Source organism: Lobosporangium transversale (assembly GCF_002105155.1).
Source record: "Lobosporangium transversale strain NRRL 3116 chromosome Unknown BCR41scaffold_24, whole genome shotgun sequence".
Classification (NCBI taxonomy): domain Eukaryota; kingdom Fungi; phylum Mortierellomycota; class Mortierellomycetes; order Mortierellales; family Mortierellaceae; genus Lobosporangium; species Lobosporangium transversale.
The window spans coordinates 315,094-342,477 of record NW_019029002.1 but is presented as its reverse complement, the minus strand read 5'-3'; the positions used below and the strand labels follow the sequence as shown (position 1 = coordinate 342,477).

Genomic DNA, 27,384 nt, shown 5'->3' with positions numbered 1-27,384 from the left:
GCTAGCAAAGGTTTTTGGGATGAAGCAATGTCCCTGATGGCTTTTTGAATCCTCTTGGTCTTGAGGCGGATCAACCAAAGCGAGACCAAAGTCCAATAAAAGATGTAGAATCCTAATGTCCAGTAGGAGGCTACATTGCTCCATCCAATTAATGCATTTGCAACACTCCACCAACCTGCGTCAAGTTGTTTGGGATCACAGCACTTCAATGCCCAGACGTTAACCCGAGGATCAAATGTGCCTGCATCATCTGACTGTGCTCCTGTAAGTCTGCTCCATTGATCTGCTTCAAATGCTGCAATGCCCTTTGCTACTAAACCAGCAGCAATCAACAATAGCAAACATGTTGATCCTACAAAGAATGGATGCAACCTCATCTTATTTCCACCCCGATAAATCGCAAATCCAATAAAAATACCCAATGCTACACCTGATAAGACTGCGATAGGGATTGATTTGGGCTCAGCATCAAAGGTTACTCCTCCAATAAAGACCACAGTCTCTAGCCCTTCACGGAGAACTGTGACCAGAGGAAGAAGAAACAGTGCGTATCGACGGGATTGATTACCTAGTCCACGTGCATTTTCGTCGTCCATGGCCTTCGTTAGTTTTTGCTTCCATTTCTCTTGCATTTGGTTCGTACGCAACATGGCTACTCCCATCACAGTGATCATGACTACTGCAACCAATGAAAAGCATCCAACCCAGATGCCTTCACTAGCTGCCCAAAGGTTCGTAGCATATAAGTTCCTAACAATATATATAGAAGAGAAACCGTGTGTCAAGTAATGTTCGGCCAATTGCCATTTTGCCCAAATATACTGCGCACGTTCCTCTTCACTGGAACACTTTCTTTTTTATCTCGTGCTCATTTTAAGAATGCTGTGAGGTGTGAGAGCTCCTTCAAAGCAAACAGCTCCAAGCATAAGTTGACTATTCTTTTTTTTTTTTTTTTTTTTTTTTTAATCATTGTGCTAACTTACCAAACTACAATAAACCCTGCCCCGATTGCAAGCGATATAAACAGCCCGAGTGCAGTTCCCGCCCAAACCTGTTATATCGTATAAAAAAAAAAAAAATCAACATTCCTCTGACGCACTAATGGTATTTAAAAAAAAAAAAAAAAAAAAAAAAGATCGTACCTGATGAGAAAGTCTCTTACGCATGGCACCATCGTCAGTAATGACTTGACTCAGGAACGACAGTAACACAGAGACAATGATGGCAGCTTCAGTCACCTCTCGAAAGATGATGAAAAAGATTGGAATTGAAAAGTATTCTTCTAATCCCATGAAGTGCAATGTCTTTTTTTTTGAGAAAAATGAAAAAACAAACAGAGTAGTAAAAAAAATAAATGACTTATATGAGGACACAAGTAAAAATGAGAAGAGCTGATGGTATATCCAGGGCGAAGAGAAATGATAGTTATTATGTTGCATTTGATAATGTATTAACAAAGTGGCTATGCTGGACACCTCAACTTCATTTGCTTCTATGCCTGGAATATCAACAAAGGAACTTTTGATGATTAAACATGAACATGCAATGCTCTTTATTCGCACGATAGAAATTCAGGGTCCAAGTTGAAGCAATCAAGACCTTTTGCAAAAAAAAAAAAAAAAAAAAAAAAAAGCCTAGGTTTTTCTTAAATCGACTGAAGTAGTAGCCCACTCATGGCTTCATCAGATGCTCGCACTCCTGCATTGCTCGATTGCCCACCACGCTTGATCAGAATGCTTTGGATCATTGGGTGCTTCAAGATCGTTGCTGCTGTTGGCCGTTGCTCAAACGAAGGTTGCATCATCTCTTTAATAAGATCTACCATAGATTTGGAGAAGAACCTATGGGTCGATTTTGATGCCTGATTGAGTGGTGAACCAGGTGAGCTAGCAGATTCCTCCCCAACCGGTGATGGTGCCGGAGACTCTGCTGATAATTCCTTTCTCGATGGTTCTGATACTTCGCTTTCCTGCTCTATCCCTTCTATTTCTACTTTTCTCACCCCATCTGCCTCCCCTGCTTCTTTTGTACCTTCTGCTTCTTTTGCTTTTCCTATTCCCCCTACTATTGCTTCTTGAGAGACTGAGGAGGTTGATGACACTAATACTGGAATAGAACGCGTGACAGCTGGCTCATTGGTTTGACTCTCCAGAATCATATACTGACTCATGTTCAATTCACCATCTCTGAGGTAGTGCCATGCAGGGCCTTCTCCAGGTAGATCCCCAATTTGATTTGTAATAATTTCATACATGGATATACCTAAACTGAAGATGTCTGAATATTTCCCGCATTGGCCATTCAGCAACTCTTGTGCCAAATAGAATTTGTCTCCCTCATTGATGTCCTTGACCTCAATAGGATATGTGATTGAAAGCCCAAAATCACCTATCTTTAAAGCCCCTGTAGAAGAGATAAAGACATTTTCAGGTTTGATATCTAAATGAATAACGTTGCTGTCATGAATTGCCCTCAGACCCTAGAGTATATATATAATAAAAAAAATAAGAAAAATAAAAAAAATAAGAAAAATAAAAAAAATAAAAAATTAATGATTTTTCGAAAAAGTCTGCCCGTAATCTAAATCGTATTATAACAAGTATCTATTTCTCCTTACAGAAGCCAAGTCTCGCAGGCACTTCCATGCTCTCTTTTCATCGATTCCACGATATCTCTTTTGTGCCATCAGCGCTGATTTCAAATTTCCAAGCTTACACAATTCCATCCTCATATAGATCTTGCCCTTTTGCTCCCACGCCTCTAGTAATTGTAACACGTTAGACGATTTTTCCACGCGCCACATATTCCTGACCTCGTTGAGATAATGCTTCCTAAGTATGTGTAGAAAAAAAAAAAAAAAAAAAAAAAAAAAGGGCCATTAAATCACATTTCTAAAGCGCTACAAAAAAAAAGACTTTAGGACAATAAACTTTTTGGGCAAATTCATACCTTTCCCTTGCCCCTTGTACTCTCTTTAGGAGCTTCTTGACAGCGTAAAATTCTTTGTTATGCTTGCTCTGAACCTTGAGAACGTCTGAATACGCTCCGATCCCAATAGGTGGCTCATTGATATAAAAATTAGATTTTAAGTAATTAGGAGAATTTCCTGAACCTGATTTCGTATTCGTAAACATCACTACCGTATTTTATAAAACTAGTACATGAGTGACCACATAGCAATTAAGAGACATAATATGCGAGCGACAACAAAAATAGAAGAAGAACTGGTTAAGGATATACTTGATAAACCCTGCAAGTCCTTTACCTCGTCTATCCAGGTTGAATAAATCTTCTAGATAATCCACTGTCAAATGATGCGGATAGTCCGAATACCACTGACTCTCAGAAAGGTAATCCATCTCAAATCGCGCCTTACGTGTTGGCGGGCCGAGGAATGGGTTGTCGTCGTTATTACTACTGTTGCTATCGTTGTCAAAAGGCTCAAATATTGACTGTGTTTGTTTTGGTGTCCCCGGAGGTGTACCAAAATCAGGTGGATGTACTGGCGAACATAATCGAGTGCTCTGGTCTAGTTCTGTTGCGTCCAGTAGCGAAAAATCGGGCAGAGCGGGTATCCTATCGCTACCTGTTTTTAATAGTATGAAGTTGTGGGGACGAAGATACAATTAACTGATGAATACTAAACCAAATAGCAGAGGAAAGTATATTTTACAACCTTTTTCCGATGGATATGATGTATTGCACTACAGACTAGCTTATATACCTTTGGATCCATTACTTTTAAGCCCCTTGGGCCGAATCCCAAGCTCATCTCCTGGGCTTGGCGATTGTGGGTGCTTTCCAAGAAGAGTTCCTTTCTCGTACATACGTGTCAATAATGAACTTGATCTCGAAAATGTTGGCCGTTGCTTTCCAAGCCCTGTTCTTGTAGGGGTCGAAATAAGCTCATCATCAGAGTTCTCTGTGGGAATACTAGTTATGACGCGGCGTCGGGGTATTGCTGCTTCTCTTGCATCTGCGAGAAGGATAGGATGCTCAGTGTGTTTCGGTGTAGAAAGGCCGGAGATTGATGCTCGTCTTTGTCCTGTAAATCTGTTTTCCCTGTAGAATGAACTAGGTAATGACGACGAAATACTTGAATCTGTGTCACTGGCATCGTCACATGCGTCGTCGATATCCATAGTTGTTGGCTCTTCCCTATGGAGTGGAGTCCGATCTCCATTGTCTGCAAATGGGTTTGTCAAACCTTTAGTGGCGTCTATAAATATTGCACTATGTCAATAAAGTTTTTACCAACGCAAATTGGCGTCAAAGAATTAAAAAAAATAAATCACCCTACCTTCTGAATTGGTCATTATCAGCGATTTAACTAAGGTATTGGAATGGAATGGAGTGGAATGAAGAAAATGGATGATCTACAATGAACAGCAGGCAGAAGGTATTGGTAGGCTGTATGACAGCTAAAATCAGAAGAACTGTTTACACCACACGTGGACAGGCCTTACTTTCTTAGTCAATGGTATATGACATGTGCCATTTTTATTATTGCATTTAAACAATTGTCTTTAAAATAAATCAAGGAGGTCGTTCATTGTTGAAGACTGTCCTGGAGGCTTTTGCTGCTGCTGCTGCTGCTGCTGCTGAGGCGGCTGTCCAAACCCTCCGAGATCACCAAACAAGTCAGACCCAGATCCACCTATATTATTATTGCTTGAAGTCCCTGAAAGCCCGGTCGACATAATGTTGCTACTTTGGCTCATACTACTTGAACCTCCAAACATATCCGATGATATATCGAACAAATCAGCGTTATAATTTGGAGCGTTATTACTTGGCACAGGCGAAGAGTTTTGCACAGGCTCTGACGAGCCGAAGTCGAGATCCAACAGATCCGCCATTGCATTCTTGGGTGCTCCTGGTGCTGAAGGGGAATCCACCAAACCAGCGTCGCCCATAATTTGCTCTTGATCTCTCGCACTAAGATACAGAAATTGAAGGATAATGGAAAAAACTTGTTATTTTGCTGTCTTGATCATACAATTCAACCAACTATTGCCAAAAAAAGAAAAAAAAAAAAAAGTTTCGACTTACTCCGCTGCTGCTGCCTTCTTCACAGCGTCCGCACTATAAGCCTTGTTGCCCATGAATGCTGTTGGGGGCTTGTGGTATACCGAGGCGAGTGTGGAAATGTTATTAATTAACTCATCCATCAGTGCGGGAGAAACTGTGTTCGTTTCCACAGAGATAGGAGGCTTCTCTGACAAAACTACCGCCTTTGCGGCCTGAGGGTTTGTCGAGAGCAATCTCCAGTATACAAATGCCCTGTCTCTAGTGTCTGGATTGTCGATCTCTTCTGTTGCTGTCTGGAGGACTCGATGTACAATTTCCTCAGACTGAGAAGGCTTCTTTAAGAACAGTTTGACAGTCGCAGTCAGAAGCTGCAGTTGCACCCTAGAGTTTTCTTCCAAGAATGTCTCTAAAAAGTTTTCAATTAACTCATCTGCATTATCAATTCGCTCAGCATATTCTCCAATGATCCAGATCAACGAGCCCTTGGCTTCAGGCTCGTCTAACGAGTCAAGATTCTGACAGAGTGTTGGAATGATAGCCTCATAGCGCTTAGGATATTTGCGGAAGATATCCTACGATAGCAAAGGAACCAAAATAAAATATATCAGCTTAATATGATCTTACAATCATCCGACCAACATTGCTGCACCGATAGGGCTCTGGATGTCATCATACCTTAATCACAATGATAGCTTCTTGGACGACGTAGTTAACCTTGGTATTAATGAGATCCAGTAACACATTGACACATCGTTCAGATGCCTCGTCAATCTTGATAGCGCATCTTCCAATAGCGCGCACTGCTTTCCGGACAAAATCAACATCGACCTCCGATGCATACCTGAATATCCATCAGTAATGCTATTATTATCCCATTTCATTTCGAAAAAGAAAAAATGATACTTGCTGAATCGTCATAAATTATCGAAAATGACTTACTCCTTGAGCTCAGACAAGATTTGTTCGATATTCTTGTCATTACAGAGCTTAATAATAATTTCGAGCTTTTCCCTCTTGACATATGGTGGATCGTTGTATTTACAGAAAAATACGCGGACGTCATTCTGTAGAATATCTGGTCGCTTTTGAAGAATCAAGTTGATGTTACGGAGTGACACATATTGAACCTCAGGCGCTGAGGAAAGTAGAGTGACTAAAAAAAATGTGGGTTAGTAAGAGCTGAATGAGATATAATTTCATAAAGGAACATGCATGAATGATGAGCACGTTGCTTACCAAGTGGTGGAGACATCTTCCTGATAAGTCCTTTAACGAATTCGTCATTGTTGATATAACGTAATAAAATCATGAGCACTTTGATAGCAGATAGTACTACGGAACCATTGGCATGCTGCAGACGGGGCATCACTCGCTCACAAATGCTCTCTGCCTCCTTGGAATCCAATGGCCTGTACTCTGCTAACGATGTTAAGATTGCAATCTGACCCCATTCTGTGCATTCATTCAAAGCTGCAAGCATCTTATTCATGATCGCCACGTTTACTACAAATATATCCTTAGTTTCCGAAGACTCCTGCATTTCAGCCAAAGCCGTAACCGCGTTCGCGACGACCTATAAGAGGTTAACAAATTGATTCGATATTAGGAAAAGCCCCCTTACTCTTACTATACTGGGTACGCTTATGAGCAGAAAGGCCCAGCTTTTACCATGGGATTTGAATCCGAGACGAGTCCTTGCAAAATCGTGACAAATCCGTTCTCCAAAGCTCTCTCCTGATCTAGATCCCATAGTTTAGCGACACAGATAGCAGCAGTCTTGCGCACATATGGGTCGTCGTCCTCCAAACATTTCCTGAGCGGCTCGCACAAGTGATCCAAAATTTTATCGACACGGATACAGCCCATAGTACGAATGGCAAGCGCACGAATCAGTGGGTTAACATGATCCGTATCCTAGAACAAAGGAATACAGAAAATTATGATAATAATAAAATAGATTAAAAGGGTTTGTCAAAGTCTCTCTTGCAACGAAAACCGAACTTTCCTCATAGTCTCATCATCAACACGACAACGTTTGTTTAGTTCTAATGAGACCCATACCTTTACAAACGTGTTGACAGCTAGGATAACCAAGTCTGGATTTGATTTTGCATAGTTCATCAAATAAAGATATACAAGTTTTTTCTATCATTCACAGAAATTAGGGGGGAGGGGAAGGCATTAATGTCTGAAGATACATTAGAAAGACTATAAAGTTGACATTCCTCACAGCCCAAAGTGTATCCAAGCAAGTTTACCATCTCCAAATCCTCCGTTTGCATATTCTTGACGACATGTGGAAATAAAGAGCTCACATCCTTCCCCACCGTCATGTTAGCAATGACACGTTTAACAGCATCCTTGCGACGATCGCGGTACTCACTGTTCAGATCAGCCAGTAGTTCAGCATTTTCTCCTGTTTTATTATAGGTGTTTATTATCATACGTCGTGATTTTTCGACATTGTAATTGAATTTAGAGGAGTTACATATTTTAGACACTCCAAGCCTTTTGAACCGAATTTTTTCTCCTCCGTATTAATAGTTCAGTGGTATGTATACTTCAGTCAAAAAAGAACCTCTTTATTCTTTACCCTTCCTGTTCGAAGTAAAAAACTTGTGCGCGTTTTGTCTAATAAACTCGGCGGCCATATTGATAGCGCAATTATTCAGTTATTAGGCACGAAACCAAATGAATCAGATTACTTAAAGCTGAATAGGGCAGAAGACAGGGGTATTTCAACAAAAATGACAAGATGGGAATGGCGATGAAAGCAACTTGCCAAATGACATGTAGCATGTAAGAAAGTTGTGCACGTGCACCGTGACTCTCATTGCTTTTATACAGGGACAAATTTTCACCACACTGGTCTTGGTGGAAATCTTTCAATAAAAAAATATTAATACGTTTTAATAATACATTAATTAGTAGAGTAAATATGCAAGTGAGTAGACTCCGAGTCGAGGAATACTAAAGAGAGGTCTAGTATATCCTACGGAGGAAATAAATCCAAGAAGTATGATCAGAGTTTGGAGACAATCCGTCCATCCCTGATCTCGTTATTCTTTCCACTGCCAGCCACACTTTAGATCGCAGCACTTGTAAAACGTAGTCATAGGTTCATCTGCGGAGCGCGTTTGAATCTGCATATAGTAAGCACGGTCATGTTCGCAGCGAGGGCAGGAAGCTGAGACAATTGCCATGAACAAATTATATGAATAATAATAAAAGAATGTTAGTTCATGACCAGCAATGTACAGCTAACCATGACGGCTATCTCCCACAGCGCCTTTTCGGTTATTAAGACACTTGGTGAAGCATAAACTCAGTCATATAAAGGACTTTTTACCTTCAGTCTGATCTACGTTCGCCCAAGCATCGTCTCCTCCCAATACATCATCGACCTGCTTCCTCTCTAACGCCTTCCTTTGCACAATCTATCGATTTTTTTTATTAGAATTTATGCTGAGATTACAGTTGCCGAATAAAATTTTTTGACAAAAAAAAAAAAGGAACTGGAAATAAACACATCGTCACAATTGATAGAAAGCATACAGTTTTGACAATAGGATAAATATATGGACAGGTTTGACAATACAGTTGCTGCTGTGCACCGTCAGACTGGACCAGCAGCAAGTTGGAGCAGTTTGGGCAAAAGTACATGCTTGTTGCGGCGTAGAATGTGGGGAAATGAAAGAGGATGTATTCACAGCAATAACCGTTGTGTTCCAAAAGAGAAACGTGCGGCTTAGTATTTCTTGGCCTGCGGCAAGTATAAATTTCATTTTTGTCCGTGGTCGCCTTTGTTCTCCCTCCCATTTTTAGTAGCCATCTAACCAACATGAGGCATGTAACACTGTGTGATAAAGAATTTGCGTTGGCCTATCCATCCATCTATCCATCCGTCCGTCCATCCACCCATCTATCTATATGTCTATCTATTCTTATAAACGCATGTGTCTAGCAATAACTTCTATATAATCAACAACCACACGAGGATACAATGATGCACGCGGCCATAATCTTCATCGTCAACAATATTACAATAGATTAAAGCATGGATCACTTCTAATTAATAGACTTGACGGCTAATTCGATTCAGTAGCAAGGCGCACTATTCATTTTTAAAGATTTCTATTTTTCACATCAAATCTTTCTACAAGGAGCAACATACTCAGAATGAGCGAGTGCGATATACTTTATAGACATCATTCGATGTTCGCAGGATACAGCAGTTTACGAAAAGAATACAATGAAAATAAGGAGCATCAGTTAATTGTATCATCATTAACTAACTGACGATATCATATTCGTTTTTCCCTCGTCTTTTTTTTTTTTTTTTTTTTTTTTTTTTTTTTCTTTCTACTTCCAACGTTAACAGCAGCAAAATTCAGGTTTCGGCCGTCCGCGAGAGCGTTCGCCAGGTCAAGCAGCAGTCCGAGGAGAAGAAGCGTAAGTTCGTTGAGACTGTCGAGCTCCAGATTGGTCTCAAGAACTACGATCCCCAGCGTGATAAGCGTTTCTCTGGCTCTGTCCGTCTCCCCAACATCCCCCGCCCCAAGATGTCCGTGTGCATTCTCGGTGATGCCCTTCACTGCGACCAGGCCAAGGAGATTGGCATGGAATACCAGTCTGTTGATGACTTGAAGAAGCTCAACAAGAACAAGAAGTTGATCAAGAAGCTCGCCAAGAAGTACGATGCCTTCATTGCCTCTGAGGCTTTGATCAAGCAGATTCCCCGTCTTCTCGGACCTGGTCTCCACAAGGCCGGCAAGTTCCCCACCCCAGTCACTCACTCTGACAACATTGGTGAGAAGGCTGATGAGATCCGTGCCACCATCAAGTTCCAGCTTAAGAAGGTTCTTTGCTTGGGTGTTGCTGTCGGCCACGTTGAGATGACCGAGGATGAGCTCCTCGCTAACATCATGATGTCCGTCAACTTCTTGGTTTCCCTTCTCAAGAAGCACTGGCAGAACGTCAAGACCTTGTACATCAAGTCCTCGATGAACAAGCCTGTCCGTCTCTACTAAGCACTTGGTAGATTGGATCTGCGCCCTTTGCACCTGGTGATATCTGGGCTTGTGTTCTCTTAACATCAGCACACAAACCCAACACTCTCGTTAAAACGGCACACCAAAGTATTATTCACATCTTATGAACAAATTGAATCAATTACTGTTGGGAGCTGCATTTATTTGCAGCAATCAAGCCTGCTTATTTGATGGTTCAAAATAAAGAAAAAAAAAAAATCATGTTTTGTCCAGAATCATTTTGTAATCATCCTTCAAAATCGCAAATGAAATATTCGAAGAACACGTCCGTGCGCTCTATGCAGTCTTCTTCCAGTTACCAATTAGCTCTCTTACCATGAAAACCACCAACAGTCTATCAAGACATCGATCTCTTTTTTTTTGTTTGACTAATTATTAGTTTAGTGAATTTACTGTAGACTCGGAAACGCGTTGGCATGCTTAAACATGACTATTTCCTTTTTACTCAATTTTGCTTTATTAAGTTCCCATAAATTGGTAAGACCCCTTGTGCGTGAATTGTTTCATTCCCAAAAAAACGTGTATTTGCTTTGCTTGCTTTTACCTCTCAGCTTTGACCCTGCAAAACGTTGGGTACGATGATTGTTGAACTAATTCACATCTTTATAACATGCCGCATGCTCTCGTGGCCTGGAGCATCCTCTCTAAATACTTATAATGCGAGTTCCCAAAATCATCTTCAGTCAATCTTCATTGTTTGGGTACGAGATTGCCTCATGATACCGACAAAGTTAGTTTTCTGTATGGCTTTCGTAACCTCATCAAGTCCATTATTAGCAACTAAACGTATCCCCTATCCCTTATCCTGTTGTGTTGTTTGTGATATATTGAACCTTATTCTGCGACATGATGGACGACATTAGATTGCCCATGTCATTAGATCATCATAGTGAATTCCGATCCTCTCTACGTTTTCAAGTTCCTGAGATCAACTTGCTCAAAATTAGCTTAAGAAAGAGGGGGATGTAGCATAATAAATAGATGCCTTAATTCGTATCTAAGTCAAATTCTCTCTCTCTCTTTTTTTTTTTTTTTTTTTTTTTTTTTTTTTTTTTTTTTTTTTCGCCAAATCTGGTGCAGATACAAGAAAGGGATACTGGCTCTATTTAATCAAGTAACATCAATGATCCTAATGTGGCGATCAACATCATTTTCTAGCACGCTATTTCTTGTCTTTAGCACATTGCACGCAAACTTAAGTGCTATCTTCTACTTTGGTACATTCATAATTGGGCTCGCCTATCATTGCTACGTTTATGTATCTTTTCTAATGAGAGTGTATATATTACAGGTATGCTCGTGATAGTTTGTGTCATATGCTTTGAGGTGTGGGTTCAAGATTTGTATGATTAATTAGGCTTGGTTTGGTTTGCTATGTTGTCCTGAATGATAAGATGCTATTCGGTCTCTTATACAAGTGATCCATTTCGACAGCTTGGTGTATAGGCACTTGTGGGGCGTGTCTGTTGATCGTGGATTTGATATGACTGAGATGAAGGCTGGCTGCTGTTCATAGCCCTACCAGTGCTCATAGATTGATAAGAATCAGGGCTGTCATTTCCCTGGTATTGTGTCGGTATTCTTGGGTTGTTCGCCGTGGATGGAGATATTGCTGCAGGCATTGAGTTGACTGTGTTATTAGAGGACCCACGACTACGAACTGGTCTACGCACTACAGGAGGAGTACTGCTTGAATCCTGTAAAGGATCTGCCACATTAGAATTAGGGCCAAAGGATGATAAGGTTGTGCCAGAGTCCGGTAACGAGAAGAGGTATGAACTTGGTTGCTGCAGCTGATGCTGCTGTACTGGTTTCTGAGACGTAGGTGGAACACTGCATGTAGATGAAGGAGTGACGTAGGATGATACTGAGGACTGAGCATTAGGATGAGCTGACAAAGACGGCGAAGACGAATCTGAATGTTGCCGAGGAGTTCCTGCGCGCAGACCTGTAGCGCTATCTCGTGGCTGTAATGGACGAGGTAATGATGATGGCGGTAAAATGATGGCCTCACTTTGTAACAGGTCATCTAGAGCTTTAGTCTGGAATGGTGTAGACTCATATGTCTGTTGGATTTGCTGCCTCCTCTTTTGCCATTGTTGTGATTGCTGTTGTTGCTGTTGCTGTGATTCAAGATAACCACCCTTCTCTGAATCGGCCTTATATCTATTGGAGTCGTCATTACTTACTGAGCTATTTGATGCTCCTAACGTGGGACTACTGAGAGGTGAGCTCCGATTTCCAGGGTTAGTGAGTGATAGGTGCTCCTCGTCATGATTATATCGATCCTGTCCAACGCGTTCACTGGGGCTTCCTGACCGATAAACTTTGGCAGGTTGTGATATCATAGGCATGTGTTCAGTTCGTCCACTACTGGTCCGTGTTACGATTCCATCCAAAGTTCCACTGCTCATTTTTGGATCATTCGAAGGACGAAGAATGCGACCACGGTTGATTGAATGAGGACGTTTGACCTTTGTGAAATCATATACTGTAAACTGGTCCTCCATAATTTGCATCTCTGTAGACAGTTCTGTCTCTGGTGTAGTCTGTGCGCGTTTCTTGGCCTTCAATGGGTTATCCTCCATCAGCAATTCTTCTAGCTCGTGAGTGGCGTCAAAATTGGCGCGTTTTGACTACAAAATGAACAGCAAATGAGGCACACGGGTTAGCTACACTAGAGAGATTATTTTTGCCCAGGAGATATACTGGCATGCACAAAGCACATCATCTTATTTTTAAACACTTACATCTGGCTGAAATGGAGGAGTAGCCTCCTTTGTGACTAATTTATCCCATTCAATACCTTCAAACCACGGATGTTTCTTAAATCCATTCAAACCATCAGGCGTACAACCGAGCCGTTTTTTGATGTCCCTTTCACAGAGCTGTGTAAGCAAAACCAAATTTGATTGTCAAATTAATTTAGTCCCCTCATTGTCTATAAAATAATATATTCGAAGACATAGGCGGCAGTAATAATATATTGCTCACATACCCTTGAAAGAACATCAATACAATTCGCGCTAACTATTTCTCGTGCATTTTCTGGAAATGGCAAAGGATCGCGTAGGATTGAATTTTTCAATAGATCATTGCTCTTTCCTCGAAATGGTCGCTGAAACATAAAAGAATACATTGGTCAGTACATGATCAAGAGTCTATTTTACTACGGTGACGTCCTCCTAAGCTTATTCGTGGAATAATACCTTGCCAAAAAGTAATTCAAACATGACTACACCTAGACTCCACCAGTCGACTGATTCAAAATATCCTTTGCGTAAGAGCACTTCAGGTGCCATATATGCCATGCTTCCTGCTATTGAAAGCAATGGTTTGGCGGGGCTGTAATATACTGCGATGTTAAAGTCGGTTAAATGCGCATGTCCATGTTCATCCAGCAACACATTATCGGGCTTTAGATCTCTGTTATATGTAAATTCAGTCCAGCGTGGTCAAAAAAAAAAAAAAAAAAAAAGACGTTAATAGATAAACATTGAATGAATGTGAAGAAAAAAAAAAAAAAAAAAAACTTGCCTGTGTATAATTCTCCTCGAATGAAGTGCGTCCAGCGCAAGAGCTAATTCCGCAACATAAAACCGCACTACCTCTTCTTTCATAGGCCCTGCTCGCTCCAGATGGAAACGAAGGTCGCCTCCCAACATTAGATCCAAAACCATAAACAGGTTTTCGTCGTCCTGGAATGCGTATCGTAAGTTACAGATCAGTGGGAACTCAACTTCTTCTAATAATCGTCTTTCCTGAATGATGTTTTCGATTGCTCGCATCCGGATACATTTTGTCTTATTGATATATTTGAGTGCATAGATCTCCTTGGTTCGTTTGTGTTGAACAACCCTTACTTTCCCAAATGCACCCTTTCCAACTGACCGGAGCAAATGAAAATGTGATAGCTCAACTATAGTATGAAAACAAAAATAAAAAAAATAAAAAAAAAAAATAAAAAAAATAAAAAAAAAAAAAAAAAGAAAAAGAAAAGGAAAGAGAGAGAACCGAGTAAGTATCAAAATGTTATAATCTGCTTGATACATTTACTCTTTGCAAATCAACCTACTTTCACCATCAAAATCTATTGCTTCCTCTTTACAGCATCCTGCTCCCATTTTGCAACTATATCAGTTGAATGCCCCCTGTAATTAGACAGCTAGCAAAGGACGGAACTAGTTGCCGTATAATAACTAAGAGGGTACGTTGATTCAGGAGATATGCGTTTGCTTGAATAAAAATCACTTCCTGTAAATCGTTCAAGTGAGATCTCGGATGACTGGCTATTGCTTGATTAGCTTGAAATAAATCGTTATATCTGTATCCGTGCAATGTTAAAGTGGTGAGAGATAAGAAAGAAAAAGAAGAAAGACAAGAGGTGCAGAGGATAAAAAAAGGGGGGAGAAGGAGGAGTAAGGAAGGCGAGTTGATTAGCAAGGTGTGAAATGGCTTTTTTAGTCCATTGGTCAAAGATTGATGATAGGGTTGTGCATTGTGCATTTGAGTACAATTTGGTCAAACAGGCACATGAAAAGAGGAACGAGGGGAATAAACATGGATAGGGTCGATGGATATCACAGAGACGAAGAAATAGCAATAAAAGACAGCCTCCTCTGTTTCTGTTGCTGTCACGCCAGATGTTTTCTTTGTGTTTTCTTACAATAAAAACAGATATACATCAATTGTTGATGCTTGAATGCAATAATGGGTGACCTGATTGTGATCAAAGCAATCCCAAACAATAAGTGAAAATGAAATGTGACAACAACAAACTATAGGAAATAAGTGATAGCAGATATATGAAATGGAGACAACCAACGGTCTAAATGCAAGGATATGAATGAAATATTCGCCATGTGTTCATTCAAACAAGAGTACAAGAAAAAGAAAAACAAAAAGAAGCAATGTTGTAGTAGCGAACAGTGCAAACATTCAACCAGGTCGCTACTTTTTTTGATACAGTATAGAAGATAGGAGGAGTAGACGACAGCACCATACTCGAGCCGAGAACAGCGCTTCTCCGGTTCAGAAATCAAGAAAACAAGACGTTGCGAACGCCCAATCATTTGTTCTAGACAAGAACACTCCTCTCTTCTGAGCCTCAAAGCAACAAAAGGCAAACCCGCGAAGCCAAAGAGCATTTGTCATGAAACTACACACACATATACGCATAAACACGTACTGATACTTCAAGCCAGGATATTTCATGAAATAAAAGAACGAAAAATTCTCATGGTGGCAAAAAAGGATGAAGGACGGTAAAAAAAAATTGCGCATGAATGCATCCAGGAACATTTTCCAGGGATGTCTCTCCTGCCCCTGACAAAAAAAAAAAAAAAAAACCAATGAAAACAGACAATCACAGTAAAAAGTACAGGGTAGATCATAAACTTTACAAAAGACTGGGCTAAGGAAACCAAACGATGAATGTGTCCAATAGTGGAGTGGAGAATGATGGAGGGGATGTACTGTCTTTTGTCAGGGTTTTTTGTTTGTGCTTTGTGCCTGATTTTCTCCTTTTCAATCATCGTTTAATCAAGAGCAAGGTTATATGAACTGAGACGAAGTGTTTGACGCACACTTTTTTCCCGCGAGACCCACAGAAAGAAATAAAAAAGGCACAACTCCATCAGCCATAGAAGATGAAATAAAACTGATGTGGTGGAATGAAGAATGTACTGCACAAATGGTACCGTTGCACACACATGGAGTTACGTGATGTTGCTTCCTGACTCCTTTGCTCTTTCTCTCTCTCTCTCTCTCTCTCTCTCTCTCTCTCTCTCTCTCTCTCTCTCTCTCTCTCTCTCTCTCTCTCTTTTTTTTTTTTTTTTTTTTTTTTTTTTTTCCTTTCTTTTCTTTTCTTTTTACTTTGCGTGTTTGACTAAAGAGATGCATTATAATTCAAAAAGAGAATGAGCAAATAGGTGGAAGTAGCCAAATGATTTTTTGATGAATAATTTGCCATTGGAATGTAGTAATGTAATAGAACATGCCTAATAATAGTTGTGGTAAAGAACGAATGCTTAGATCAAGAGAGAGTAAAGATGAAGAGGACCAAGGTGAGGGTGAGTTGTTGACAAAGACTTGTTAAGAGTAAAAGGTAAAGAAAAAAGGGCTAGAAGCTCGAAGAGGCTAAAGAGAAAAGCAATTTGGGTTCAAATGCAGCTATCAGAGCAAGGACAAGGAATAAAAGGTCCAAATAGCAATCAATTGTACTAGCGTTGGGTGCTACCAATTTGTCTTCCGATGGATGGAGACTCCTCTGATGAGATCATCCAACTAAGGGAGAAGATACCCTTGCCAACTCCTTTCTTGCTCTGGTCAACCAAGTCAAGAAGGGTCTCTACGATTGCAGATTATGTGTAGAACACATGTAATAGAAGAAGTCTCTTTATCCTTGTGGTAGTAAGGAGATATATATTGCAATCTATCCCATTGACTATGATGATTACAATGCTCTTTTTTTTATTTGGTTTAAAGACCTTCTTGGGTCATTAATTACTTGTCGCTGACACTGATAGTGAGCAAAAAATGTCGGATACAATTTTCGTGTGTAAAATGAATAATAGCACATGGACTTTAAAAAGAGGGATCATTTTATCCATTCCGCATGGCTGTGTCACCTTCCATAACCAGTTTATCCAGATCCAACGTGTATCGGAAACCGATAGGACGGGATATACCCATCCATGGGCTTGAATGAACTAACATGTGCACAATTGTGTAGATACATTTTTTTTTCTTTCGGCCAATTGCATAAATCATTGATGGATAGAGCGGGTATAGGATCTGACGTATCGAGCATATACGTTCATTTATATACCCTGAACGCCTTCAGTCGTGGCTCACTCATCAAGAAATAAAAATAAAAATCTTTGTAAGCACAAAGTACCAACGTATAAGTTAAAAAACCTTTTTTTTTTTTTCTACAATATCTATTGTCTGTCCTACTCTAATAGGATTTATGTCGTTATAGTAACTACGTTATAACTATTAGATGGTAACTAAAGAACAATCAATGAGAATTGAAAGCATGAAAACAAGAAAAAACATTAGCACTTTATAGACTTTCATCCATGGAACACATTTGTCTGCTCCTTCAATTCTTTACTCCAATTTACCCTTATTAATAAAGGCCTTGAATCTGGCATAAGCTGTTTCAGGATCGTCGTTGATAATGACTTCGTCGTATGTGCCTTCCTCCTTAGCATAATCGATTTCGCCCTGAGCCGCGGCAAGACGCGAAACGATATCTTCTTCCTTCTCGGTACCCCGAGAACGAAGACGCTTCTCGAGCTCTGCGATTGATGGCGGCTGGACGGAGATATAGTAGGGCTTCAGATCAGTCTGTTTGACTAATTTGACTCCCTAAGTTATCATATTGTCCAAAAGGAATAATTAATCGATTGTAATCGGTAGATGGTTCTCCTCATAAAGCTCCACCAGGATGCTGCTTCCTACCTGCATATCAATGTCCAAGATGCAAATTTTGCCCTTATCACCAACGGTTTTAACAGCATTAATTGTGGTGCCGTACAAGTTTCCCGAAAATTCTGCGTACTCAATGAATTCGCCGCGCGCAACACCAGCCAAAAACTCTTCTCTAGTCACAAAGTTGTACTCGACACCATCTCTTTCTCCAGCACGAGGCGCACGGGTAGTATCTAATTAATAAAAATAAAAAACGAAAACGAGGACCTAATCTAGTATTAAAAAACCACTCCTCAACAACGCTTCGTCCTTTGCGCATTATTACAAAAAACTCAATAAAGCAAGCGATACATACGAGAGACACTGAATCCAAACTTGTCTGGATACTCGGTAAAGAGACGCTTCAAGAAAGTCGACTTTCCGGCGCCAGAGGGGCCTGAGAGGACAATAGGTCTTGAAGATACTAGTAGCGTAAAGAACAGAGAGAAAGAGGTTGAGTGAAGTGGAGTGTTCAAAAAAATTTTGATTTAATAGCTTGTTGTTTCGATACAAGCTTTAGGATCTTCAGCCAATTTGTATGTACCTGCAGACATGGTGATGAGAATGTGCCTGGATGAAGACAATGTCAATAACCAAAGATGAGCTTCTTTTTTTAAGTTGTCGTGACTGGTAAATGGGTCTGTCAGATCCTTTTTGTTTTACCTTGAAATACTGCACAGCTCGACAGCCTCAAAAAAGACGAGCAGATGCAATGTATGGACCATGTCGACATCAGTATTACTTCAGACTTGTACATGTCCAAACTGTTTGCCCACAATCCATCTCATCTACTTTATGGAAAGGGATCTCGCAACAACCCCTAGGTCAGACTTGGAAAAAAGTTCTTGTTGCCACCAATTCCACCATACGTCGCAACCATTCCTCCAGCACAGTTCGCCCTTCGAGACCGCTGTGGGGCAAATCAAATGGCGGGACAAAAACTAACGCTGCTGTAGCGGCACAGCCGCCAGAGGAGTTTAGTCTGCGATATTTAGAATCAGAGGCATTGAGAAGGTTAGGTGGCGTTCCTAAGAGGTCTATCTTGTCTCTGAGTGATTTGGAGAGCGTGAATCCGAATCCAACAACATTTCCAATCATGATACCAATAACAGGGCCAACTTTAGAAGCTTCATCAAAACCAAATCTGAGGAAGAAACGCACAAAAAAGAAAGATAAGCCAGTACTTGAAGCTGAGAGTAGTGTTGAAACCATTGAGAACATTGAAATGGCAGAAGCAGATGAAATCATTCAAATGACAACCACCATAACGCAACCAGTTGAATCAAAAGTACGACTAACTCCATTACGGAAGCAGATTTTGGAGTTGGAGAAAACTTATCCTGATTGTGTATTACTGGTCAGAGTCGGGGAATTTTACGAGGTAAATAATTCTCTAGGTTCAAGTTTACTCGATATCTCTGTAATTACATTAAGGATCCTAAATTCTGGACTATCAAACCAATGTCAACATCGACGCTGGTATCAACCATTATCCTAGCTTTACGACCATAATGCAGTGGAGTATGGCCATCTGTTGGGCCTCAAAGTAGTCTCAAAGGCATTTGGAGGGCAAGTTGTACCTTTCACTGGTTTTCCAATACGACAACTTGATCGTCATCTTGAGACTCTTGTTGGTAAACATAATCTTAAAGTCGCGCTCTGCGAACAATACCAAGGAGACCATCAGCATGGAGGGAGTAGTCGATCATTCCGCCGTTCAGTTTATCGTATCGTGACTCCAGGAACACTAATTGATGAACAATTTTTGGATCAAGGCGAAAACAATTGGCTTTTGGCTGTAGCTACAGAGAAAACAAGTCGCTTCTTAGGGCTTTCCTGGCTTGACCTCTCCACCGGTGACTTCTTCACACAGGAAACTACTTTTGACAGCTTTGGCAATGATCTAGCTCGTATTCGGCCACGTGAAATCATCTTAAACTCAAATCTGCGCAGAGACCCGGAACATCCGGTACTGCAGACTATCCAAAAGATGGGGAAATTCGTTATAGACTTTGAGGACATGCGAAGTGCGGCCCAGATGGCAGCGCAAGTCGAGAATGAAATCCTCAAAGAGGCAGAAGAACAACTTGGCTTCAATCCACAGTATCTCAGATCTTTCTCTAATCGAGAGCAGTCAGCATGTTTGTCCATCTTGAGATATGTTAACCATACACAAATGGGAAGGCGACCAGTAGTGCAGCAGCCAACCAAATGGCAAGATGACTCAATTATGAAGATTGATAAGAACACAATCGAGGCGCTAGAATTGGTCAGAACATTGAGAGACGCTTCCAGGACAGGAAGCTTGCTCTACCATCTGGACAAGACAAAGACTAAAGCAGGATCTCGATTACTAGCCAGCTGGTTGAGTAAGGTTATATTCTCTTCACAAAGACATTTCTTATTTCGCAAGAGGTGAACTATGTGCATCTAAATCAAAGGAAAACTTCTTCTCATGATAGCTTCACCTTTAACCAACGTTGACAAAATCAATAATCGCTTGGACATGGTCGAATTCTTTGGTCAAGATAGCCACTTAATCCATGATATTGAGGTCTATTTGACACAGTGCCGAGATGCACAACGTGCCATCCAAAAACTATCTCTTGGACAGATCGACCCACAAGATCTAGTTGCCATTCGAACTACACTCGAAGCGCTTCAGAAAATCAAGCTTCGGCTGTCAGATAAGATAATGCTTGAACAAAGTATTAGAAAGCATCCTATCGAACAAAGTCTAAGCAACGCTTCTATACCAGTCCTCGTCCAGGAAACCGTAGACAATATCTGTGGGCTGGAACATATCTGCAAATTGATTAGAGATGTGGTGGATGAAAATATGGGACAGCAGAGCCAAGAATATGGGTTCATCAATCAAGGTGTGAGTCCAACTTTAAACAATCTTCATGATGAGCTTAAAAGCCTGAAGTCCCAAAGAACAAAATTATTGGCGTCATGGACTGATTATCTAGGCGGGGCGCGACCGTTTGAAATCAAGTCGTCCTTTGGATATCGACATGTGGTCGAAATGAGGAGTACTATTACTGCGGAGCGCTTGAAGGCTCTCATGGAAGGACATGTTGTAGATGTGTCCCACACAGAGCAGAAGCGGTCCAGAGTGAGATATCAAGTACCAGTAAGTCAAATGCTCATTCAGAATTTTTTTTTTTTTTTTTTTTTTTTTTTTTGGAGTAATGGATGGTGCTCACTCGCTCTATTTGCCTGTGTAGGCATTATCTCAAATCATGGATGCTATTGAGAAACTGGAATTTCAAATCGTCCAAGAAGAGAAGAGTATTCTTAGTGCCACGCGCTCAGAAATTCTAGAGGAGAGTACAGCCATTGTACAGAACTGCCGATATATCGCACAGTTGGATGTCCTTGTGTCATTTGCCAAGATGATGCTTGAGCGTCGTTATGTTCGTCCTACTCTGAACAGCAGGTTAGTATGTTCAGTCTAACAAAAAAAAAAAAAAAAAAAAAAAAAGTATTTCGATTGATTGAATTATAATTATCATATAAAATTTACTTCTAGTGAGGAATCGGTTGTTATCTCGGGTCGTCACCCCGTAGTAGAGCTGGCGCTACAAAGCGAAGGTCGTCAATTCGTAGAAAATAACTGCTCGGTTGGTCAGAACGAACTGATCTGGCTATTGACTGGGTAACATATAAAGAGGCAACCAATGAATACTGAATTTATCTTCTACATACAGAGTTTACTTATTTTATTTCTGGTATGGCCTTTGATAGCCCCAACATGGGTGGCAAAAGCACGTTCTTACGTCAGAATGCCATTCTGACAATCATGGCCCAGATGGGAAGCTTTGTACCCGCTTTCAGTGCTCGCCTTGGCATTGTCGATAAAGTATTCAGTAGAGTAAGCTTCGAAACTTTGATTGCATAAACTTTTTGGACTGGCTGCCTGTCATTCCATTTAATTTTTTTTTTTTTTTTTTTTTTTTTTTTTCGTCAAGCAGCTTGGGGCATCTGACAACCTTGCTAACTCGCAGTCAACGTTTATGGTGGAAATGTCAGAGACAGCGTCGATCCTACAGCACGCTACTGAACGATCACTTGTAATCATGGATGAGGTGGGCCGTGGTACTGCAACCTTGGACGGATGTGCCATTGCTTATGCTACGCTGCATCACCTTTACCATGTTAACAGGTGCAGGACCCTGTTTGCAACACATTATCATGAGCTCGCTGATATGGTTGGTGCCATCGATGGTACCTTTGGGGTCAAAACAACACCGAAGACTGTAGCCGCTGTGCGTTCAGACCAGGCCCTAAAACTGTGGAAGGGTCAAGAGCCCCTGGAGCGTGTACGATGCTACCAAACAACGATAGAAAGGCAAGATGATGGATCATTTGCTTATATCCATCAGGTTATTCCAGGAGTATGCCGCAAGTCCCATGGAATTCATGTAGCACGCTTAGCAGGTATGCCCACGAGTGTGATCAAAATATCCGAGAAGACATTACAATTGCTGCAGGAAGACGATAAGCAAATCAATAAATAAAAAGAGGGTTTGAATATTAGAAATATGATTCACGCCAGATGTCTAACACCTGTCATGATAACAAGCAGGTGTCTTGAAGACGAAAACGTGTGTAGTCTGTAGATTACATTCACTACTATGGTCACTCTGCTGATGAAGTGTTTGTAATTCGTAGCAGTCCTATTATATGAGAGTTTGCCACTTCTCTTTCTGTTAGCCATGTCCAGGAGCATTTTATGGCCCAACAATTAACTGGCGAGATGATGCTTTTTCAGGCTATTACTGTTATTCATCTATCCATCAATCCTCAAGAGCACATACTCTCACGCGGATAAATGTTATCTTCGTGGCTGGAGACAAAACATGTCGACTCTCCTCGACTAAAATATGTCTACTAAAAATAAAAAAAATAAAAATGAAGATAAAGCTTGTAGTATTCAAACTAAGGTTCATCGGGTTTAATCGTTTTTAAATTCTAACAGACATGGTGAAAGTGCTCAGTAGGTAATATGTACGCGTAGTCAAATAGTTGTAAGCGGTACTTGAAATAAAAGAAAAGGTGTCACGGCTTTCTTTCCCACGCGACAGAATGTGTAAGCACAGGCCAGTTCAAGCGTTCTTTATTAAAAGAAAGCTGGCACCGTTTCAACGGTATGTGTCGCTACGCAATAGGAGGGGAAGGAAAAGAAGGTGGCGCAGAAGTTGAAGTTGCGTCTGTGCCGCATCGCACAACAAAATCATTCACAAACTTATTTCTGCACGCTTGTAACTACACATCGCCATCACCAATGTTGCCCTCGTCTGAATCGCAAGCAGGGCCGACTCCTGCTCAAGGCTCGTCCACGCAAGCCAAGAACAAGGATAACGTGGACGAGCTCACCGAGATGCTCTCACAGCTCTACACCGCCCCCACTTCTGAGGAATGTGATGACATTGCTCGTGCAATGGCTGCTAAATTGGTCAAGGATGGTCTCATTCATCTTAAAACCACCAACATGCTCAGTAATCTGGAGACAGAGGCTAAAAACAAAAAGTCTGGCCTTGCACGCGAGGGAGCGTTAATTGGAATATGTGCTTTAGCAGATGTCATTGGTCAAGCCTCAGAGCCCTACCTGGTTCCTATGCTTCCTACGATACTGGATTTGTATGCTGACAAAGGACCTGTGGTACAGGATGCAGCTGCCAGAGCTGCGGAAGCGATTATAGCCATCATGCCTTCCCAGTCAGCACCCACTGTTCTACCAGTATTGTTCGAATGCATTAAAGGACCAGGCAAGAAGTGGCAGGCTAAAGTTGGTGCGTTACAACTGTTAGCGGATCTTTCCAATGCATCGCCTATTCAGATTGGCGTTGCTTTGCCAGAGATCATTCCTATTGTCAAGGACTGTCTTCTGGACACAAAAAGCGAGGTAAAGCCTTACGTTTTATGTATGCGTAGAGAAATCTAGAAAGGCTGTTGTAAAGATCAAATTCCTAATAAGCGAGCCCTTCTGTATATCCTCTTGAAAATATAGGTTGCAGAACAAGCAAGCAAAACCATGCTGCGCGTGTGCAATGTGGGTGGTAACCCAGATATTTCTCGTCATCTCAAGGATTTGTGTGACTGCATGGCGCATCCAGATAAAGTTCCAGCAGTCATAGAAAAGCTCTCCGCCACAACTTTTGTGGCAGACATGCATGGACCAGCACTCGCTATTATGGTACCACTCTTGGTACGTGCTCTGAATGAACGGTCTTCGACTATCCAGCGTCAGACTACTATAATTGTTGATAATCTGTGTAAGCTCGTCAAGGATCCAGCAGAAGCTGGTCAATTCTTGCCGGATCTTTTGCCCGGTTTAGAACGTATCATTGACGTAGCCGCTCTGCCTGAGATCCGTGCCTTGGCTACTGCTGCAAAAAACACGCTTATTAGGGCTGGTGGTGCCACCAGAATTGACCCTTATACACGAGAAGGATCCATCGTGCCTACGGAGTCTCAGGCACGCACAGTTGTAAATCGCGCTGTTAGCAAATTTGGATTCTTTCCAGCGTTTTTTGATGTTGTCAAACAGCATGTGGCAGCTTTGTCGATCGTACTAATCAAGGAGGAGAACTTATCACCACGAGAGTGGAATCAAATCGTGACGCCATATTTTCTGGCATTCATGCCTGCGAACGATGCAGCTGCCGTTGTCAAGACCATCCTCAGTCATTACATTGATCTTAATCATAAGCTAAATGGTGAAGCTGTTGTTGAGGATAATGAAGAAGGCGAGGAGCTCTGCAATATTGATTTTTCGTTGGCATATGGGGGTATGATGTTACTCAATCACACCCAGCTCAGACTTCATCGTGGACATCGGTATGGTCTGTGTGGCCCCAATGGGGCTGGAAAGACTACATTGATGCGCGCAATAGCGCAAGGGAAAGTAGATGGCTTCCCATCCTCCGATGTCCTGCGTACAGTCTTTGTGGAGCATGCACTGCAAGGGGAACAAGGAGAGATGAGCGTTGAAGAATTTGTTGTTTTGGGTGCCAAAATTACGGATAAATCCGAAGAGGAATTCAAAAAAGCCCTTGCTGTTGTCGGTTTCACAGACGAGATGCAAAAGCGCAAGGTCGCATCTCTGTCGGGGGGTTGGAAGATGAAGCTAGAGTTGGCGCGCGCCATGCTTATGAAGGCTGATATCTTGCTTTTGGACGAACCGACCAATCATCTGGACGTTACGAACATCAAATGGTTAGAAGAGTATCTGGTGGGTCAGACTAATGTTACGTCGATTATCGTCTCGCACGACTCTTCTTTTCTTGACAATGTTTGCACCAATATCCTGCATTTTGAACGCAAGAAACTTAAGATGTACAAGGGCAACTTGTCAGAGTTCGTCAAACTTAAGCCTGAGGCTAAGTCCTATTATACCCTGGCAGCTACCTCTGTCAAATTTGAATTTCCCAAGCCATCATTCTTGATGGGTGTCAAATCCAACACAAGATCCATCATGAAGATGATCAATTGTACATATACATACCCAGGGGCTTCCAAGCCTTCACTGCATAACGTCTCTGTGCAATTGTCGTTGTCATCGCGCGTTGGTGTGGTCGGCCCCAATGGTGCCGGAAAATCGACGATGATCAAGCTTCTGACAGGAGAGATCTCGCCTCAAGAGGGAACCGCATGGAGACATCCCAATCTCCGTATCGGATATGTCGCTCAGCATGCCTTCCATCATCTGGAACAGCACCTAGAAAAGACACCTAATGCTTACATTCAATGGCGGTACCAAGGGGGCGCAGACCGCGAGGTGCTTGAAAAGCCTACAGTGGCCATGACGCCCGAAGAGCTGAAACAGATGGACACATGGGTGACAGGTAAAGACGGTAGCAAGCGACAGGTAGAGCAGATCATGGGCCGCCAGAAGCTAAAGAAATCGTATCAATACGAGATCAAGTGGAAGAATCATGTACACAAGTTTAACACATGGATGACGCGCGAGAGGCTGTTGGAATTGGGATTTGAGAAGTTAGTGCGCCAGTTTGATGATAAGGAGGCGTCCAGAGAAGGATTAGGGTATCGTGAGTTGACACCATCCAGTATTCGTCGACATTTAGAGGATGTAGGGCTGGACGGGGACATTGCAGATCACAATGCGATCAGTGGCCTTTCAGGGGGTCAAAAGGTCAAAGTGGTGATTGCGGCAGCGATGTGGAATAACCCACACATGTTGGTCTTGGATGAGCCTACCAATTTCCTGGACCGTGAAGCGCTGGGCGGTCTAGCAGTAGCAATTCGCAACTGGGGAGGAGCTGTGATTATGATTTCACATAGCAATGAGTTTTTGAGCGCATTGTGTCCTGAGACATGGTCGATGAACACAGGCCACCTAACGATCAATGGTAAGACAGCGGTGGAGGAGGGCAACTTTGAAGATGCAGAGAAGCCGATAGTGGTGGTAAACAAGAAGAAGAAGAAGTCAAGAAACGAGCTTAAAGCACAGGAAACACGCCGTCGATTAAGACATTTGGAATGGCTAGCCTCAGACAAGGGAACTCCTAAGCCGGTGAGTAGCAAATACTGTTACTTGCTTTTCCCTTAATTGATACGAAATACTATAGTATTGCCTTCTTACTAACGGTCTTTTTTATACACCTCTTTCTCTTTCTCTTTCTTTTTCTTTTGGCGGCAACCTTTAGCCTGACACAGACAGTGATTAATAATCTGCACGAATAGATCCATTAAGACTCAGATAAGATAACATAAAATAAGCAAACAAAATAAAAAATAAGTTCAAGTATACAGAATGAAGAACCTGATAGGGCAATGTGCTCATGATCCCTTGTCGGTTGTAGTTTTTGTCTTGGAGATCGACAAATCCAATATGTTACAATTCTACATCCGCAGTATCGAAAGAAGAGACCATCTAACAATCAAGCTCCCAATCGATTAAACAGACAACTCACATGCGCACGTCCTTTTCCTTAGTTTGTTTGGTGTTTGTTTATTTTTTGTTAACCAAACTATGCAGGTCCATGTATAATTGTTGTATTTCAACTGCACGGAGGAAATAGAAATGAACGTGATGTAGAAACTCAATCCTCTTTTGTGGTTTGTCGTCCTAGATGTAATTGATAAAAATTTTTGAACCCATTTTTTTTTTCCCCTTCGATAAGCTCACATCCATTTTTACTAGCAATTCCTGATGGATTTTCTGATGATTATGATTGTTTATCGTTGTTTGCTCTGTATCGGATACGAGCATTAAGCGTGTGGTTCTGACTGATAAAAGATAGTAACCTTAATACAAAGCAAACAAGAGTACAACAAGCAATGCGTTTTGTGTTGGGTAAATGATGTTCAAAGTTGGGATTTGAGGGGTGAAAACGGAAGGACCGTATTTTTTTTATTTTTTTATTTTTTTATTTTTTTATTTTTTTTCACATGTATTGTACCGCGCTCCCTTTTCTTTTCTTTTCTTTTCTTTTCTTTTCTTTTCTTTTTTAACAACACTATGTGGCTATGAGCATCACTAATAACAGTTGTAGAAAGTACTAGATCAGAACGAAGTTATCCGATTTCATTTCGTTAATGTTCAAATATGGATGGACCATGCGCATTGGGCATCCATGTCTTTCCTTAATGCAGAGGTGTAGACATGCAGGAAGATAGATTGGGCAAGAAGGTTAGGCTGAAAGTATGTGGCATGCATAAAGGCATATGCAAGAAACATGCAAACGACATAATACTTTTTTTTTTTTTTTTTTTCGTTGCTTGTTGTCTGTGCTCACCCCATCCGTTTGGATCCTGTATTTTCTTCATCATTAATAAAATCCGTACACTCGTGCAC

The 27,384-nt window shown here is 41.3% G+C and overlaps 9 protein-coding genes across 9 annotated transcripts; 3 read left to right on the top strand and 6 right to left on the bottom strand.

Annotated features, from left to right (window-relative positions):
- Positions 1 to 32: 32 nt before the first annotated feature.
- Positions 33 to 1,393, bottom strand: BCR41DRAFT_324066 (high-affinity iron permease; the record flags this gene model as incomplete). The annotated part of the gene is made up of 3 exons (XM_022021532.1): positions 1,143 to 1,393; positions 984 to 1,051; positions 33 to 750 (listed from the first exon to the last, which is right to left on the bottom strand). Coding segments are annotated over exons 1-3 (936 nt in total), but the record flags the coding sequence as incomplete, so codon positions are not given.
- A 239-nt stretch (positions 1,394 to 1,632) lies between these two features.
- On the bottom strand, positions 1,633 to 4,386 carry BCR41DRAFT_387334 (kinase-like domain-containing protein). Its single transcript, XM_022027885.1, has 6 exons — positions 4,301 to 4,386; positions 3,725 to 4,219; positions 3,266 to 3,586; positions 2,950 to 3,136; positions 2,618 to 2,831; positions 1,633 to 2,479 (listed from the first exon to the last, which is right to left on the bottom strand). Exons 1-6 carry the CDS (start codon positions 4,314 to 4,316, stop codon positions 1,646 to 1,648), a joined length of 2,067 nt encoding a protein of 688 aa, XP_021880318.1. The 5' UTR covers positions 4,317 to 4,386; the 3' UTR covers positions 1,633 to 1,645.
- Positions 4,387 to 5,048: 662 nt separating this feature from the next.
- On the bottom strand, positions 5,049 to 7,475 carry BCR41DRAFT_307666 (Clathrin/coatomer adaptor, adaptin-like protein; the record flags this gene model as incomplete). The annotated part of the gene is made up of 7 exons (XM_022020872.1): positions 5,049 to 5,603; positions 5,707 to 5,872; positions 5,971 to 6,184; positions 6,268 to 6,604; positions 6,700 to 6,945; positions 7,093 to 7,176; positions 7,290 to 7,475. The coding sequence occupies 7 exons, from the start codon at positions 7,473 to 7,475 to the stop codon at positions 5,049 to 5,051; spliced, it is 1,788 nt and encodes a 595-aa protein (XP_021880317.1).
- Positions 7,476 to 7,935: 460 nt separating this feature from the next.
- BCR41DRAFT_337893 (hypothetical protein) lies at positions 7,936 to 8,764 on the bottom strand. The gene is made up of 3 exons (XM_022022094.1): positions 8,587 to 8,764; positions 8,381 to 8,468; positions 7,936 to 8,218 (listed from the first exon to the last, which is right to left on the bottom strand). Exons 1-3 carry the CDS (start codon positions 8,692 to 8,694, stop codon positions 8,091 to 8,093), a joined length of 324 nt encoding a protein of 107 aa, XP_021880316.1. The 5' UTR covers positions 8,695 to 8,764; the 3' UTR covers positions 7,936 to 8,090.
- A 79-nt stretch (positions 8,765 to 8,843) lies between these two features.
- BCR41DRAFT_355979 (ribosomal protein L1-like protein) lies at positions 8,844 to 10,296 on the top strand. Its single transcript, XM_022024562.1, has 2 exons — positions 8,844 to 8,877; positions 9,413 to 10,296. Exons 1-2 carry the CDS (start codon positions 8,873 to 8,875, stop codon positions 10,059 to 10,061), a joined length of 654 nt encoding a protein of 217 aa, XP_021880315.1. The 5' UTR covers positions 8,844 to 8,872; the 3' UTR covers positions 10,062 to 10,296.
- A 2,196-nt stretch (positions 10,297 to 12,492) lies between these two features.
- Positions 12,493 to 14,206, bottom strand: BCR41DRAFT_378089 (kinase-like domain-containing protein; the record flags this gene model as incomplete). Its single annotated transcript, XM_022027136.1, has 7 exons — positions 12,493 to 12,556; positions 12,612 to 12,718; positions 12,833 to 12,970; positions 13,114 to 13,200; positions 13,292 to 13,508; positions 13,620 to 14,001; positions 14,158 to 14,206. The coding sequence occupies 7 exons, from the start codon at positions 14,204 to 14,206 to the stop codon at positions 12,493 to 12,495; spliced, it is 1,044 nt and encodes a 347-aa protein (XP_021880314.1).
- Positions 14,207 to 17,195: 2,989 nt separating this feature from the next.
- Positions 17,196 to 18,112, bottom strand: BCR41DRAFT_397394 (calcium-translocating P-type ATPase; the record flags this gene model as incomplete). The annotated part of the gene is made up of 4 exons (XM_022028888.1): positions 17,196 to 17,456; positions 17,550 to 17,752; positions 17,875 to 17,982; positions 18,103 to 18,112. 4 exons carry the CDS (start codon positions 18,110 to 18,112, stop codon positions 17,196 to 17,198), a joined length of 582 nt encoding a protein of 193 aa, XP_021880313.1.
- A 698-nt stretch (positions 18,113 to 18,810) lies between these two features.
- On the top strand, positions 18,811 to 22,081 carry BCR41DRAFT_307659 (muts domain V-domain-containing protein; the record flags this gene model as incomplete). Its single annotated transcript, XM_022020871.1, has 8 exons — positions 18,811 to 18,939; positions 19,057 to 19,927; positions 20,021 to 20,694; positions 20,789 to 21,004; positions 21,098 to 21,219; positions 21,309 to 21,435; positions 21,536 to 21,776; positions 21,870 to 22,081. The coding sequence occupies 8 exons, from the start codon at positions 18,811 to 18,813 to the stop codon at positions 22,079 to 22,081; spliced, it is 2,592 nt and encodes an 863-aa protein (XP_021880312.1).
- Positions 22,082 to 22,738: 657 nt separating this feature from the next.
- BCR41DRAFT_324042 (P-loop containing nucleoside triphosphate hydrolase protein) lies at positions 22,739 to 26,248 on the top strand. Its single transcript, XM_022021531.1, has 2 exons — positions 22,739 to 23,469; positions 23,575 to 26,248. Exons 1-2 carry the CDS (start codon positions 22,849 to 22,851, stop codon positions 26,134 to 26,136), a joined length of 3,183 nt encoding a protein of 1,060 aa, XP_021880311.1. The 5' UTR covers positions 22,739 to 22,848; the 3' UTR covers positions 26,137 to 26,248.
- The last annotated feature ends 1,136 nt before the right edge of the window (positions 26,249 to 27,384 follow it).